This window comes from Gopherus evgoodei, chromosome 7 (genome assembly GCF_007399415.2).
Source record: "Gopherus evgoodei ecotype Sinaloan lineage chromosome 7, rGopEvg1_v1.p, whole genome shotgun sequence".
In the NCBI taxonomy this organism is placed as follows: Eukaryota; Metazoa; Chordata; order Testudines; family Testudinidae; genus Gopherus; species Gopherus evgoodei.
Genome location: NC_044328.1, coordinates 70305496 through 70322480, shown reverse-complemented (window position 1 = coordinate 70322480; position 16985 = coordinate 70305496). Strand labels below are relative to the sequence as shown.

General features: G+C 46.6%; 1 protein-coding gene across 6 annotated transcripts in view; it reads right to left on the bottom strand.

Moving 5' to 3' along the window:
• Positions 1–682: 682 nt before the first annotated feature.
• Positions 683–16985, bottom strand: part of FRMPD2 (FERM and PDZ domain containing 2) — a 128811-nt gene continuing 112508 nt past the window's right edge. For 4 of the 6 annotated variants that reach the window (XM_030570380.1, XM_030570377.1, XM_030570378.1 and 1 more), the window contains 6 exons: positions 16011–16159; positions 11374–11464; positions 9021–9355; positions 4357–4572; positions 4043–4105; positions 683–2905 (listed from right to left, as the gene is read on the bottom strand). In XM_030570380.1, the coding sequence (XP_030426240.1) occupies positions 2825–2905; positions 4043–4105; positions 4357–4572; positions 9021–9355; positions 11374–11464; positions 16011–16159 (935 nt within the window). In that variant the 3' untranslated portion in view covers positions 683–2824. Of the gene's footprint in view, positions 2906–4042; positions 4106–4356; positions 4573–9020; positions 9356–11373; positions 11465–16010; positions 16160–16985 lie in introns of those variants that run through there. The other 2 variants (XM_030570381.1, XR_004001343.1) reach the window with 2 other exon arrangements.

Genomic DNA, 16985 nt, shown 5'->3' with positions numbered 1-16985 from the left:
AAAATGCTGCTGAAGACCCAGAGAGAGTGAAGGACCCACTGCCGAAGACCTGGAGAGAGTGAAGGACCCGCCGCTGAAGTGCCGCCGAAGACCCGGACCGCTTCCGAGTGAGTAAAAATAAAAAAGTTAGGTGCTCTTCTTTAGGGCGCGGGGCCTTCTTAGGCGCAGAGCCCGATTCAGGGGAATCAGAGGAATCGGCCTAAAGCTGGCCCTGGACCCACATCCATCTAGTCCTGTCTCAGACAATGGTCAGTAGCAGCTGCTTCAGAGGAAGGTACAAGAAATTCCACAGTGGGGGCAGATGTGGGACAGTATGCCCCCAGGGAATCACAGACATGGAGGGCTCAAAGGGACATAAAGAGGTCATTTAGTCTATCCCTCACACTGAGGTAGGATTAGGTGTCCCTGGCCCTTCCCGGACAGGTGTTTGTCCAACCTGTTCTTAAAAACTTCCAGTGGCGGGGATTCCACAACCTCCCTAGGTCACCTGTTGCACTGTTTGACTATCCTCAGAGCTAGAATGTTTCCTTCTAACCCCCAGGATTTAGACGCTGTTTTATGCCCCAAGGCAAGAGGGTTTATATCACTCCCAAACTCTCTTGTTGTTCGTTTATCTCTACTATTATTATATCTATTTCATAGCAAGAGACTGAAATGAAGTGCAAGCCAGTTTTGTCAAACATCTCTTACTTTAATATCCCTGTAAAACAGGAAACATTTATATGTTCAAACAGCTGCAAAGATGATGCACACGTAAAAAGTGGAGCAACACAGGGTACCACCAGGATTGCCTTTACAAGTCCAATAGGCTTGTTCACAGCCATGTTTGTACAAAGTCCAGAACGTTTCCATTGTGAAACTAGTTTAAATCAGTTTAGTACAAAAAGTGAATTGTGCATTAGGTTGTGCAATTTTATCTTACATAGCAATACATGTACAGTGCAGTAAATAAAACCAAAGTGAAAGGCCAAAACCCAATAGAGGTAACAGATTTATGAACATTTGGCTAACGATGCTTGACAAATCTGTGCAAATAATGGCTACTCTAGATGCAGCACTCAGACAGTAAAACAAATTCAAAATGTATGGAGAATAATGCTTTCTAGAAGGCTCAAACTCAGTCAATTCAAGTTAGAACACCAGGTTCTGTTCTCATTTACAGCAGTGTAAATCTGGAATTGCTCCAATGACTTAAGAGGAGTTCTGGATTTCTATCACTGTGACTGAATCAGCATCTGGCTTATGTTGTAAATTCTACTCCCAGTTACCCTTGGGTTAGTCCACTGTAGCTGGGAGCAAAAAGGAGAGATTGACCAGGAATCTTAGAATAACTTTATAAGGATGCATTTTTCTGAAAGTCAGGCTTTTAAGTTGTATTTAATGCCACATTTGTCTTCTGCCATAAATCTATCATTCTGATCCATAATAAAATGAAACAAGAGTATTTATTATTATCTTATAGCTTGCAGAGTGGCTTTGTATGCAAATACCTCTTAATATTACTACTGTCTTGAAGTCAAGGAAGCAGTTTTTATACACACATTGCTGTTAATATTTTTCACCACTGTGTTGCCTATTTTTAACAGAAGGTGATCTTCTGTTGCATAGCTAATAATTCTACTTCCATAAATATAACCCTCTAGGCAAACGAGTTACAATAATATCATAGCTGTAGTTTGCAATTTACAAACATGAACAAATGAACCCCCACAACACCCCAGGCTGTGAGGTAGGTAAGATATCCCAGAGAGTTTTCCAGTTTAATGCAGATTTCAGTCTCACAGGATGAATTGGAGGGGAGGGGAGGAGAAAACAGAAGAGATTTGCTCAAACTGGAACTCTCAGAAAATGAACCAGCTTTCACAAAAAAGTGTATAGTACAACAGCGCTATTTAATGTTGCTCAAGCACCAGATTCAACTCCCCTACCCCCAAAATCAATGGAGCTTTCCATCAACTTGAACTGGAGTTGGATCAGGCTCTAAATAAGCGATTATTAGGTAGTAAATCAATGGGAAGGGAAGAATTGCAGGTTTGGTGTGACAGTTATATTACACACACTCACAGAGCAGGCTTAGTAATACTTTCCTTTTGACATGGGTACAGAATGAAAGGAGCTAATGATATCTACATAGCTGATATTGCTAGGTGAAAACAGTCATCCATTCCAATTGTTGGAGCTCTCTGCCCGCTCTAAAAGTAGCTCACTAGAGCTTTGGGGTCATGTCCCGCCATCAATTTATTTATGAAAACTTCCACCTAACGCTAGAATGATGGCAGAAAATGGCTCTAAGTTGTTCAAACAACCAAAAGCAAATGAATTGGCACCCCCCCTTGAGAGCATCACTGGGAGCAGAGAATACTGATTCAAAATACAAGAGCAAAAGTCTAGAGTGACATGGGAGAGACAACTGAACTTCAGCTTGAAACAGTCATGGTCTCAGAGCTTCTTAGCTGCCCTTCCAATATTAAAGCTAACTGAATACAGCTGCAGTCCTTGACAGGGTACGTTACTTCCTAGCCACCAGCCAAACATATTTTCCTGGCCACCAATATGCTGTTATGCGGAACATCCAAATTACTCTCTGTGGCAACTTACTGGTGATGCTGATCAATTCTCAAGCCAGAGAGCCAGCGTATAAATAATTTACCAACCTACATTATGCTGGTTTCGAAACGCTTTAGAAATCAACATTTCCTAACACAGCGTGACAAGCAAGATAGTGCATGCAGTACAGCGCCTGTCCATGCTGGTCTGACAGCCCATTAGAATAAGTCTCAAGTAAGAGGGAGGTCTCCAAGACGAGTGGCAATAGCAGACGTTCTTATTGGAGGAGACGGGATTCCATGGCTTCAATGTTCTGCAGCACTTGCAGCACTACTTCGTAGCAGAACAGGTACTGGTCCTGGACATGTGGAAAAAACAGCATGGAGTCACCCAGTTACATTCCGTAGACACATGCAAAGGACTGCCTGGCTTGGGAGCACGTTTGTAACATGAATATAATCTAGGGCTGCATGAAACTTAGGGAGAGCTTCCTTCCCCTCCCTCACCCACTCTCTTGCATTCTGTCCTCCTTAGCCTTAAGGCCAGTGTTTAATTTCTAATGAAAAAGGTACTGGGGCTCAAGCAAGTTTTTTACATTCAGAACTGGTGCAGCAAGCCCAGAGGTGCGGGGACTATCAACTGCCAGGCCCAGAGGTGCCAGGGCTATCAACTGCCAGGCCCAAAGGTGCTGGGGCTCTAACTGCCGGGCCCAGAAGTGCAGGGGCTCAAAATGCCGGGCCCAGAGGTGCAGGGGCTCTGAACTGCCAGGCCCAGAGGTGCCGGGGCTATCAACTGCCAGGCCCAGAGGTGCTGGGGCTATCAACTGCCAGGCCCAGAGGTGCAGGGGCTCTGAACTGCCGGGCCCAGAGGTGCAGGGGCTATCAACTGCCGGGCCCAGAGGTGCTGGGGCTATCAACTGCCAGGCCCAGAGGTGCCGGGGCTCTAACTGCCAGGCCCAGAGGTGCCAAGGCTATCAACTGCCAGGACCAGAGCTGCTGGGGCTCTAACTGCCAGGTCCAGAGGTGCTGGGGCTATCAACTGCCAGGCCCAGAGGTGCTGGGGCTATCAACTGTCAGGCCCAGAGGTGCTGGGGCTATCAACTGCCAGGCCCAGAGGTGCTGGGGCTATCAACTGCCAGGCCCAGAGGTGCTGGGGCTATCAACTGCCGGGCCTCTGAACTGCCGGACCCAGAAGTGCTGGGGCTCTGAACTGCCGGGCCCAGAGGTGCCAGGGCTATCAACTGCCAGGCCCAGAGGTGCTGGAGCTATCAACTGTCAGGCCCAGAGGTGACAGGGCTCTAACTACCAGGCCTAGAGGTGGCAGGTCTCAGCCCTCGCAAGCCCTGGAACAAATTAAGCACTGCTCATGGCCCCGATTCAGCAGAGCGCTTAAGTACATATTTAAGTCTCATGAACTTCAATGGATGTGAAGCATGTGCCTTGCTGAATCAGGGACGTTAGACAAAATTAGCCTGGTCTCAAGGTGGAGATCTTACCTTAGTTTGAATCATGCCAAATCGTTGATGCCTCAGCTCTCTCACTATCTGCTTGATGTTGAACTGTCAGGAGAGAACAGTGTTGTTTCATCGCAGGCCAAGTTATTAAAAAGAATATGCTCAATGGGGAAGTGTAAGGTTGTCCCTTCCCTGCTTTAGTATTAATTATTGTCCCTACACTCAACAGGAATCAGAACCTAATACCATTTCCTTTTTACAACCAACTTGAGTTGATTTACATTGGGGCGAATTGGTGTCCCTCCACAAATAAGCCCATGGTAATATTTATAATGATTTGGTTTAGATATACTCACACATAGATCTTTTTCAATGCAACTCAGCAAAATATCAATACAAAGCAGAACCCCGCTCCTTCCAATTCCAGCGCTGCAGTGGGCCGTTATGGGGCCCGTCTGGTGAATTTTTCTCATGTAGCGAATGAATTTTACGAGATGCTCTATCAGTCTGGGAGTACCGTGATCTGGCCAAGTGGTAAACTGCAAGTGTTTTACGAAGCGTCTCTCTCCTGTCTGGAAGAGAGCAACCACCGATGTCAATTTCATTGTAGGAGTTACTCCTGTAAAGTCAACCAGAAAACTAAGGACTGTGGCTTCCCACGTGGAATAAGCAATAAAGAAAGAGAGACCCTGCTTTCAAGACAGATAGGGAGAGACTAGGATTAACCATTCTAAACAATCACAGAGACATTGTGGCACTTTAATATTTTTAAGTGCTCTGAGATCCTCAGATAGGAAGGGCTATGAAAGTGCTACAAGTTATAACAAACCATATCCTGAAACTTTGTAAGGACTTTGGCCAAATGTTAAAAGTATTAAAATTTCAATTTCAAGTAATCCTTTTTCCTTCCTACACAACAGGCATTTAATGTCTGATGTACACTTTGATTTCTTCAGCAGTAATTCATTGTTGCACCTGTATAAGTACCCTTGGGCTCTCGGAGGTTTCACACAGGCATTAAAGAAGAATAAATAGGTTTCCATGGGTCAGTGTCTGATCTTCTTTATGCCAGTGTAAATGAGATCAGATTCTTTGGCACAGTCTATTTCATAGAAGGTCATCTAGTCCAACCCTCTGCTCAAAGCAGGACCAGTCCCCAGACAGATTTTTACCCCGGTTCCCTAAATGGCACCCTCAAGGATTGAACTCACAACCCTGGGTTTAGCAGGCCAATACTCAAATCATTGAGCTATCCCTCCCCCCTTCCTCTTCATGTTTTGAGCATTGGGCATCTGCACTGATTTTGTAAATCTGGCCCATAGTTCAAAGGTAATGAGCTGAATGTGTTCACAAAGCGTGCAAACAACTGCTAGGTAGAGATCTCTACTTCAGTGTTTTCCATAGAGCCTATCACTGTTAACAGCCACAATGGGCATCCTGGGATACTGAAGGAGTGGATGATGGGGATACTGCTTTGGACAAAAGACCTTCACCAGAACCTTCACCCAGAACTCAAAATGAACCATTTGGGCTCAAAACTGTTCCATTAACTTTTGTCTACCCCATGGGATCCCTGCATCTCATGGTTCTGGCTAGGGCAGAGAGTGAAATGTCCTGGAAAGACCACCCTAACTGTATGTCTATGCCAGGGATCCCCAACGCGGTGCCTGCGGGCCCCATGGCGCCCGCTTGGGCGTCTAAGTGTACTCGTGTACTGGCTGGCAGACGAGCATCCGCTGAAATGCCGCCGAAATTTGGCGGCATTTCAGCGGCAATGCCTCTGGATGACGCCACTTGTCAGTGGCATTTTGGCAGATGCTCGTCTGCCGCCACGGTCCTCTGTGGCTCGTCAGACAAAAAAGGCTGGGGACCACTGGTCTATGCCAACTGGAAGCAGGAAGGACTGCACGTCTTGCCCAAGAGCCTGTTCTCATCCAGCAGATTCAGGAATCTCCAAACGTTTGGACATCACTAGGGCCTTACTAATTCACATTCCATTTTGGTCAATTTCACAGTTATAGGATTTTTAAAATGATAAATTTCATGATTTCAGCTATTTAAATCTGAGTTTTCATGGTGTTGTAATTATAGGGGTCCTGACCTAAAAAGGAGTTGTGGAGGGTTGCGCTACTGCTATTCTTACTTCTGTGCTGCTGCTGACAGTGGCGCTGCCTTCAGGGCTGGGCAGCTGGAGAGCGGTGTCTGCAGGCCAGAAGCCCAGCTCTGAAGGCAGTGCCATGGCCTGCAGCAGCACAGAAGTAAGGATAGCATGGTATGGTATTGCCACCCTTACTTCTGCTCTGCTGCTGGTGGGGTGCTGCCTCCAGAGCTGAGCCCTCAGTCAGCAGCCACCACTCTCAGGCCACCTAGCTCTGAAGGCAGTGCAGAAGTAAGGGTAGCAATATCGCAACCCCCCTAAAATAACCTTGCAATCCCCCTGCAACTCCCTTTTGGGTCAAGACCCCCAATTTGAGAAACGCTGGTCTCCCCCATGAAATCTGTGTAGTATAGGGCAGGGATCTCAAACTCAAATCACCACAAGGGCCACATGAGAGAAGTACATTGGCCTGGAGGCCGCATCACTGAAACCTTTTCATACAATGATACAAAAGTATGGTCAAAAATGAAAAACATGAAGAGCAATATAGTATACTATTAAAAGTCAATGGATTAACTTTTTTAAAACTGTAATGCGAAAAGTCAATGCTAATTTTGATAGTCATTTCATTTTTGGCCACTTAGCTGGCAGCGTTTTGCATCAACCAGAGCATCAATATTAGATTTGATATCATGAGACTAAACCAATCTCAGTGTTGCTTGCAAATGTTCGTCAGTGAGCCTTGACCTTAACACAGATTTGTTAATCTTCATGGAAGAGAAAACCTGTTCACATATATATATATGTACTTCTAAACACTGCCATTACCCTTGTGGAAGCAGAGAATAACATGGGAAATCTTTCTTGTGAAAGAAACCGGTAGAATTCTGGAATTCCAACATCTGTAGACTTCTGCTTCAAAATGGTGTCATACTGGAGCTCCACTAACTCCATCTCCATTTCCTTTGCAACACTGTCAATTTCCACAGCAAATGGCGTGCAAAAAAGTTCAAAACGTGGTTCAAGTGCCTTGAAATCTTTAAACCGCACATCAAACTGTTTGTGTAAGTTAGAAATGATCTCTGCATATTCTTTCAAGGATTTGGGTTCAACTTTTCCTAAGGAATTCAGAGTCGAGAAATGGACCAAATTGCCAGCAGTCAGGTGTTTCCCCCACAAAGTAAGCTTGACTTTGAATGACTTAACACTGTCATACATCTGTGCTATCACCTGTTTTCTACCCTGAAGCTTCAAGTTCAGTGCATTCAGGTGATCAGTTGTATCTGCTAGAAAAGCAAGGTTGCTGATAAAAGTGGAATCAGCAAGCTGTGGAACCTCCTTGTTTTTCATTGTCATGAAGGAATCAGTCTCCTCTCTAAGGGCAAAAGAACGCTTCAAAACGTTTCCATGACTCAACCATCTAACTTCAGTGTGATACAGAAGTTCCCCATATTCGCTGTCCATACATTGACTTCAGTGGACCCAGGATTTCACTCTAAACAAGTAGGAACAAATCTGGCAAACTCCTGTTGAGACAGATCCTTTGAGGAGCTGAGCATGCCCAACTGTAATTTAGGATGTTCCGCTGGTACTTGCTATATTGCAGGATGTTGCACAAGTGAAGTTTTTCCTAAGTAAAAATCCTGAATCTCAGGATCTGATATATGGTCAGTATTTTAAAAAATATATATAATAAATCAACAACTGGCAGACCTTTATAGACTATAGGATTTCTATTTAAGTATATATAATAGAGTACCTGAATCTGAACGTATCTTATTTAAGACGCTGAAGTTAAGCCAATGCATGGATTTAAGTTCAATTAATAAAAATCTTAGTATGTTTGCAGACAATTCACAAACAGGAAGAAGGCTATAATGACTGAATAGTTTACGCAACTCTGCTGTCAAATAAGTGCCTTCTCCTATTATAATGAGAGCATAAATGTCCCCCCGTCTGCCCCTGGCCCCGCCCCCACCTCACCACTTCCATGAGGCCTCGCCTCTGCCCTGCATCTTCCCACCCCTTCCCTGCACCCATTCCAACCCCTTCCCCAAAGACCCTGCCCCAACTCTGCCCCCTCCCTGCCCCTATTTCAACCCCTTCCGCAAATCCCTGCCCCGGCCCCACCTCTTCTCCTCCTCCATCCCTGAGCGCGCCACATCCCCGCTCCTTCCCCATCTCTCCTGGAAAATCCTAAGCACGGCCAAACAGCTGTTTGGTGGTGGGAAGCACTAGGAGATAGGCAGAGGAGTGGGAACATGGCACACTGGGGAGGGTATGGGGGGGTGGGGAGGAGTGGAGTTTGGCTGCCAGTGGGTGCAGAGCACCCACTCACTCCAGCCCCGGAGCACCCACAGAGTCAGAACCTATGGTGGTCTGCGGGAAATAACTCCGCAGGCTGCGTGCGTCCTGTGGCCACATGTTTGAGACCCCTGGTATAGGGTAAAAGTACACAGAAGATCAGATTTCATGGTCTGTGATCCATTTTTCATGGCCGTGAATTTGGTAAGGCCCTAGACATCACACATGGCTGCTTCTCTGAACTGAGTGCGGATTGCCCATCAGTGCAGCCAAAGAAAGAACTGCTCCCCCACCCGCACAGTTGTCCTTACTGAGGACACAGATTTATAAAGGTTCTAATATGAGCGCATCCTGCAAGTGCCCTCAACACCCACTGCTGTTAAAGGCCTTCAGTCTCTGTCCTGAAAACTGTCAGATCCCCTGTTTCTGCCCAGAGCTAAGGAAAAATCACCCACTCTATGTGCACTCATATAATTCAGGTTTTGATAAAGCTGAAAATAACCAGAAAATGCTACAGAAGGAAGTTACTCAACGCTGCTCTAAATACTGCCAGAGAGATACAATACGTAGTATCTGAGTCCCCCTCTTTAGGCATACAATAAAATATATTTAATTTACCTGCTTGTTAATTATTTCTATTATTCGGATGATAAAATATTCCAAGATCTGGTAGTTGTCCAGCCTCAGATGGAATTCACTGAAGTCTAGAGAGTGCTGTGGAGGTTCAGGCCAGTATCTGTGACACTTGACTTTTCCAAGCTCTACTTCTTTCGTCATCATGGCAATTACATCTGACTCATTCTCCCAAATCATTTGCCAGAAATCAGCCACAGTGCAAGGCAGAGGTCCTTGTGTTGAAATATAGAAATGTTCCTCTTCTCCAATATGTGTTCGGATGTAACTTGCATTAATATAGCCCCTGGTTGCTCCAAGAGGAACCCGTGTCGCATCATCTGGACAGAAAGAAAAAGTCTTCTGAAGTTTTGCTATTTCAGCTGGAGATCCAAATTCATGTGTCTATCTAGGACCTAAGGGGAGCTTGAACATCAGGCAGTTGAATGTTGTCTCAGTGATATTCATGGTGCATTTGGCTGGCCAAGCAGCGCTAATATCCCTGCTAGCAGGCAATTCCTACAATCATATTATATGATTCTTCTCTTCCTGCTAAGAACTATATTGTTTCTTTAAGGCACTTCTGTCACAATCTGACAAGCCGTATAACCGGGTCCTATGGTAATATTACAAAGCACTGCAGCTCACCCTACTGTTACCTGAACCAGTACCATATGACACTGTAAAGTTTCTGTAACACAGGAAACTTAAAAAACTTGTACTATTTCTCCAATATTACAGAACACTGCAATGCAACATATTCTGTATTTTTATTCCCTTTGTTACAGATTACAAAGAGGTCTGTGTGTAAATGAAAATGGCATAATGCTCTGTTAATAGTGAACATTCTGCTGTGGCAATCAAGTCTTCATTCCAGAAGCCAGCTCCAATTGGTAGGGAAACTTTTGTGCCTTGCTTGGATTGATCAATGGTGGATTTGGGGTCTGCAGGTTGGATAAGAAAATATTTATATTCTCTGATGCCTGGGAACATAGGAAAGAATTTTACCCCTTTTGGCGGGCCTCAATCACGCTGGGACAGAATTTCACTGTATCACAGTCAGCTGACTGGCTTTAAAGCGCAAATCTTCCTGTGCAAAATTTAGGAAGAGGTTCTATGGCAGGAGTGGGTAAACTTTTTGGCCCGAGGGCCACATTGGAGTTGCAAAACTGTATGGAGGTCTGGAAGCCTGTGCCTCCTGAAACAGCCTGGCTCTCACCCCCTACCTGCCCCCTCCCACTTCCCACCCCCTGACTGCCCCCCTCAGAACCCCTGACACATCCAACCCCCTCTGCTCCTTGTCTTCTAACCACCTCCTCATAGGACCCCCCCACCCCTAACCGCCCCCCGGGACCCCACTCCCTATCCAACCCCCCTGCTCCCAGTCCCCTGACTGCCCCAACCCCTATCCACACCCCCACCCCTGGACAGCCCCCCCCCCGGGACCCCACGCCTATCTAACCCTCCCTGTTCCCATCTCCTGACCCCTATCCACACCCCCACCCCCTGACGGGCCCCCCAGGACCCCATTCCTATCCATACCCTGGTCCCCATCTCCTGACTCCTATCCACATCCCTGCCCCGACAAGCCCCCCGGGACTCCCATGCCTATCCAACCCCTCTGTTCCCCGTCTCCTGACACACACCCCCGAACCTCCACCCCATCCAACTGCCCCCTGCTCCCTGTCTCCTGACTGCCCCCTGGGCCTCCCCAGCCCCAGCTGCCTTAGCATGCTGCTCAGAGCAGCATGTCTGGCAGCTGTGCCGCCTGGCCGTAACTAGACATGCTGCAGCTCTGCCCTGCAGGAGTGCGCAGCCCCACTGCCCAGAGTGCTGCCTGTGTGGCGGCGAGGCTGCGGGGGAGGGGGGACAACAGGGGAGGGGCCAGGGGCTAGCCTCCCGGGCTGGGACTCAAGGGCTGGTCAGGATGGTCCTGCAGGCCACATGTGGCCTGCGGGCCGTAGTTTGTCCGTCTCTGTTCTATGGAGACAGAGAAGGGACTAAATCCCGCATTTCACCTCCCACCTCTCCTGCACCCCTGGGAACAATGTCTGGGGAATCTAGATAGCAGCAAATTCATTGGCCTTACTCTTGCCCTACTCCCAGAAACGCACTGTAGAGGGGAAGAGGAGGGACCCCTTGTGGAGCTAGGCTCTGTATCACTGAAGGGGTCCAAATCTCCTGCATAAACCCCACCAATTCTACCCACTGCCCATGTACCAGATTCCACTGTTTCTGGAGGCCCCCATGACAAGAGGAGGGACTGGATGTGCCTGTTATAACTCAGCCTACCAGCTGTTTTCCTTGGCTCCCATGTATTCTTCAAGTGTTTTTAAGGCCCTTTAGTGTACTTGCTTACATGGAAGGATATCTCGGTATCTGTTTTTCTCCCGGTTTTCTGGCGCTTTCCCAACTCGGCAGCCATCAAGCGGTTTCATGTGTTCTAAAGCCTAGATCAAAGGTAGACAATCAAGACACTTCATTTCCTGCCTCCAGAGAGAAGCTGCAGGGTTAGCATTAGGACTCACCATCAATGTATGTGACCTATGACTAGGAAACAGAGTTTTGTTTGGAATACACTCAATATGCCCTACTCTATATTTTCAGGTAAGACGGAAGCCCAAAAGCCAGGCACTTTCATTTCCCATCTTCTAAACACTTTGAGTGACCCAGTGACATTCTTCAGCCCCCAAGAGTGAGTATTTCCAGGGATTTCCCACAAGATTTCAAACAAGGTCCTGACCATGAGTGTGATAAATGAAGGGGGAGGAGGGGCTAGCTCCCTTTTATGGACACTCAGCCAGCCAGTAGCTATAAAATCCCTCTTAGTAGCGGTTCTCTAATTGCTCTACCTGTAAAGGGTTAAAAAGTCTCACTGCTATGCATAGGTAAAAGGAAGTGAGTGAGCACCTGGCCAAAAGAGCCAATGAGAAGGCTAGAACTTTTTTAAATTGAAAAAAAGACTCCCCTTTGTCTGTCTGTCTGTTGCTCTCCTGGGGAGAGCCAGACAGGGCAGCAGCTCTGCTGTAAGAAGCTTGGGCCAGGTATCAAAAAGTCATCAGTATCATACCTAGAAACTACTCATTTAAAACGCCAGATATGTAAGTAGATCAGGAAATGTCTAGGAAGCCACAATTAGATTTATCCCTTTTATTTTGTTATGGCTTGTGGATTCCTCTGTGCTAACCCCAGGTGCTTCTGTTTTGCTTAAGCAGCAAAGAGTCCTGTGGCACCTTATAGACTAACAGACGTTTTGGAGCATGAGCTTTCGTGGGTGAATACCCACTTCGTCAGATGCATGTCATGCATCTGACGAAGTGGGTATTCACCCACGAAAGCTCATGCTCCAAAACGTCTGTTAGTCTATAAGGTGCCACAGGACTCCTTGCTACTTTTACAGATCCAGACTAACACGGCTACCCCTCTGACACTTTGTTTTGCTTGTAATCTTTAAAATGGACCTCAAGAAAGCTATTCTTGGTGCTTAATCCTTGTAGTTGCTCTTTTAAAATCTAGCAATAGCCTGAGTTCCCAGATGTATTTTCTTTCTTCTTTTTTTTATTAATAAAATTTACCTTTTTTAAGAACAGAATTGGATTTTTGTGTCCTAAGAGGTTTGTGCACATATTGCTTAATTAGCTGGTGGCAACAGCTGATTTCCTTTTTTTCCCTCTTTCCCAGCTCTTCCCTGGGGGGGGCGAGTGTGTGTGTGTGTGTGTGTGTGTGAGAAAGGGCTTGAGGGTACCACACAGGAAGGAATTCCCAAGTGCTCCTTCCTGGGCTCTCAAAAGGGTTCTGCACTTGGGTGGTGGCAGCATCTACCCATCCAAGGTCAGAGAAAAGCTGTAACCTTGGGAGTTTAATAGCAGCCTGGATTGACCAGTATTAATTTTTAGAATCCTTGTGGGCCCCCACCTTCCGCACTCCAAGTGCCAGAGTGGGGAATCAGCCTTGACAACGTCATTAAAGATCCCCTGGCGTGTTAGTGAAGGGTGTGTTCATTCTGGTGTCTCGGCCACATTTCAGCAAGGATAATGAACAAGCTCCTGACCTAGGAAACGCTTGTAGTTGCTAGCACAGAGCAGATGTCGCATTTCCATCCCAGTGGTGGCTACATTTCAGTGATGGGGAAAGTGATATGTGTAGGGCACTGTTTGTTCATAGGTATAAGGTTTAACGTGATATAACAGACACGACAAAGAACAGGAAGATGTCAGTTAAGGTAGTTTCATTGACACCTTTTTGCACTTTCTTGTTAGTTGCTTTTCCTGTTCTACATCTTTATTGCCATGGCGTGAGTTACACCAACTTGCACTCTCCAGTACCTACTTACACCCCATTATTGACTTATACGCTACACTAGAGGTTATCAAACTTCTTTGATGCCCACCCGCAACTCCCTTCTGACAATAAAAATTACTACACAACCCCAGGAGGGGGGACTGAAGCTTGAGATTGCCTGAGCCCCACCACCCTGGGGGGTAGGGGAGCAAAGCCCAAGAACTTCAGCCTGGGCAAGGGGCCTGTAACCTGAGTCCCGCCACCCAGGGCTGAAGCCAAAGCCTGAGCTCTGGACTTATAAGGGTACCATGGGCCCAGGCCTCATTCAGACAAAATGCAAACTGGTTTTGAATGTGTGAACAGACCCACAGGACTCAGCTGATAGCTGCGTAGGACACTATGGCCAAGAGTGACCTAGGACACCCTCCTGCCTGAGTCACTGATAGATAGGAGCTTCAGAGGCTGTTGGGCTTTTGGGATGGTTAGCAAACACTACACACTTCTGTAAAACACCCTTGTGTTGGTGGGATTGTGTTACCGGACGGCAAGAGCTGGACAGGAGGTAAAAGGAACAAAGGAACATATAAAATAGGAATTACCAAGGAGACCAAGAGCAATCACCAGATTCTGCAGAGGAAGGTCCAACCTTGTAACAGACAATTATAGAATAACTTGTCTGTAAGGGAAGTTCATGCCTAGTCCCCATTGGTCAATGGTTGGCTTATGCTCTGAAGCAGGAGAGTTTATACCTTTTACCATTTTTATCCCAGATATTGTAACTTTGCATGTTATTATCCATAGAAGTGTCTAATCATCTTTTGAATTCACAGAATCATAGAACTGGAAGGGACCTTGAGAGGTCATGCAGTCCAGTCCCCTTCGCCACGGCAGGACTAAGGCCTTGGCTACACTTGAGAGTTACAGCACTGGTGGTGGCTTTACAGCGCTGTAACTCACTCCCCGTCCACACTGGCAAGGCACATACAGCGCTGTATCTCCCTGGCTACAGCGCTGCTTGTACTCCACCTCGACGAGAGGAATAAAGAGTATAGCGCTGCTGCTGCAGTGCTGGGGTGCCAGTGTAAACAGTGATTAATCTTACTACGCTGTAACTGACCTCCAGAATCTTCCCATAATCCTTTTAAGTAAAGATAACTCTCTTTGTTTTGTTGTGATGCCTCTGTTTGTTTTGTTGTGAACTCGGCGCTCCAGGACCTGCTTATCAAAAAAACGAACACAGCTCCTGTTTGCTATGAACGAGCAGGGGCAGGGAGCTTCCTTTGGAATGCCCACAGCTAGTGTTTGCTTGAAGAGAGGGGGAAGGAAGGGGCTTGCGGATAGAAGCAGCATGGTGGGCGGGGGGGGGTTCCGTTTCACAGCAGCTGCGTATCTGGTCTGTGAGGAAAAAAACAAAGAGGGCTGTTTGCTTTCAATGAGTGAGAGAGGGGTGGGGGTGGGTCGGAACTTGCAAGGCAGGGAGCTGACACAGTGTCGGCTCCAAAAATCCACTCTCTCTCTCCCCCACGCTCCCTGTCACACTCCACCCCACCCGCACCCCACTTTGAAAAGCATGTTGCAGCCACTTGAACGCTGGGATAGCTGCCCATAATGCACTGCTCGCAATGCCGCTGCAGATGCTGCAAATGTGGCCACGACAGTGCGCTGGTAGCTGTCAGTGTGGACAGACTGCAGCACTTTCCCTACTCGGCTGCACAAAGACAGGTTTAACTCCCAGCGCTGTACAGCTGCAAGTGTAGCCATACCCTAAGTATTATCTAGACCATCTCTGACAGGTGTTTGTCTAAACTGCTCTTAAAAATCTCCAGTGACAGAGATTCCACAGTCTCTCTAGGCAGTTTATTCCAGTGCTTAACCACTCTGACAGTTAGGAAGTTTTTCCTAATGTCCACCCTAAAACTCCCCTGCTGCAATTTAAGCCCACTGCTTCTTGTCCTATCCTCAGAGGTTAAGAACAATTCTTTTCCCTCCTCCTTGTAACAACCTTTTATGTACTTGAAAACATGTCTCCTCTCAGTCTTCTCTTTTCCAGACTAAACAAACCCATTTTTTTGAGTCTTCCTTATAGGTTGTTTTCTAGACCTTTAATCATTTTTGTTGCTCTTCTCTGGACTTTCTCTAATTTGTCCCCTTCTTTCTGTGAAGCTTTTGGCCTCAATGGTCTCTTGTAGCAAATGAGTTCCACAGGTCAATCGTGCATTGTGTAACAATGTATTTCCTCTGATCGATTTTTAATCCTGCTCCCTGGGAGCATAGTCAGGAATTCTTCAGTCTGATGCCACCCCTGGAATCCCCTCGACACAACAGCACATCAGATCTGAGAGTGCTCTGTCAAAAAGTTAATACACCTAAGCTGATTCCCAGTTGTATCAGTTGGAGATGTACAAATACCCCCCAGCCAATAGGGTCTAGGGACATAGGGAAAGTGCCATCAAGGTGACTGAGCCCTTCCCTGCATGGAAAGAGGGAGAGTTGCATGTGGAAGATCTCCTTTAAGCACAGATCATGGGGCATAGTCTAGCTGGGAGTGATTCCCTGACCCAATGGAGTCAGAAAGGATCACTCACATCCACAGATCTCTCCTCCAGCTGGTGGGGATGTGCTAATCCTTGAGAGATTGGTTTTTTTCCACATACAACTCACTTTCCCAGCTGTGCCAAACACTTAGGCCTACAAAAGCAAAGCAGCACATCTCACCACAAACTCTTTCAGGATCTCTTGCTCTTCAATCTGCCTCTGAAGGTTCTGGATCAGAACTCTGAGACGAGACCTCAGATCTACCCCAGTCAGGGATGGCATAATGTGAGTAAGCTGAGTCAGCTCGTCTTCAGAAACAAGTGTTCTGCCTAGGCATTGACAACAAAGAAGGAATGAGTTTAATTTTTGTAGTGCAATGCGCACACACTGCTGGCTTTGAAAAGGAGGGGACTGCTAGTCTTCAGTGCCTTTTGCCACCTACTTTTTGGAAGCAGAACCCAGAAGCAGTTTCTCAATCTTGTTTATGTTCCCAGCTGACACAAGCATAAGTCAAATTTCATGGAAGCTGGATCCTGAGCCAGACACTGCAGTTCATGGCCACGTGCAATGGCTAAACAGCCTAGACTAAATACAATGTTACTGCAGAACTGTATACTTCAATGCCTGCTTAAACTCCACCCACATCTTCACGGTAAATCCTCTACTTTGTACAGCAGGGGATGGCATCCTTTCAGAAGTGGTGTGCCAAGTCTTCATTTATATACTCTAATTTAAGGCTTCGTGTGCCAGTAATACAGTTTAACGTTTTTTAGAAGGTTTCTCTATAAGTCTATATATTATATAACCAAACTACTGTTATATGTAAAGTAAACAAGGTTTTCAAAATGTTTCAGAAGCTTTATATAAAATTACATTAAAATGCAGATCTTATCAGTTTAGTGTGATCCTTGCCCTTGCTTTTCCTTGCTGAGCTTTCCAATATCTGGTGGCAAGTATGTGGATACTTTAAGCTGCACACAGGCTTCTGAGTGATCAGTTGTTAACCAGCTGGTAAGAGGTCAGTGGCTGCAACCCCAGAACCGCAGCTGAGGCAAGTGGAGCTGGCGGCTGGTAGGGCTGAGCAGAGCTGGAGGCCTGGAACCTGTCTGGCAAGGGGCCTGCGCTGGAACTCCAACCAGAAGCAAGGTGAGTGAG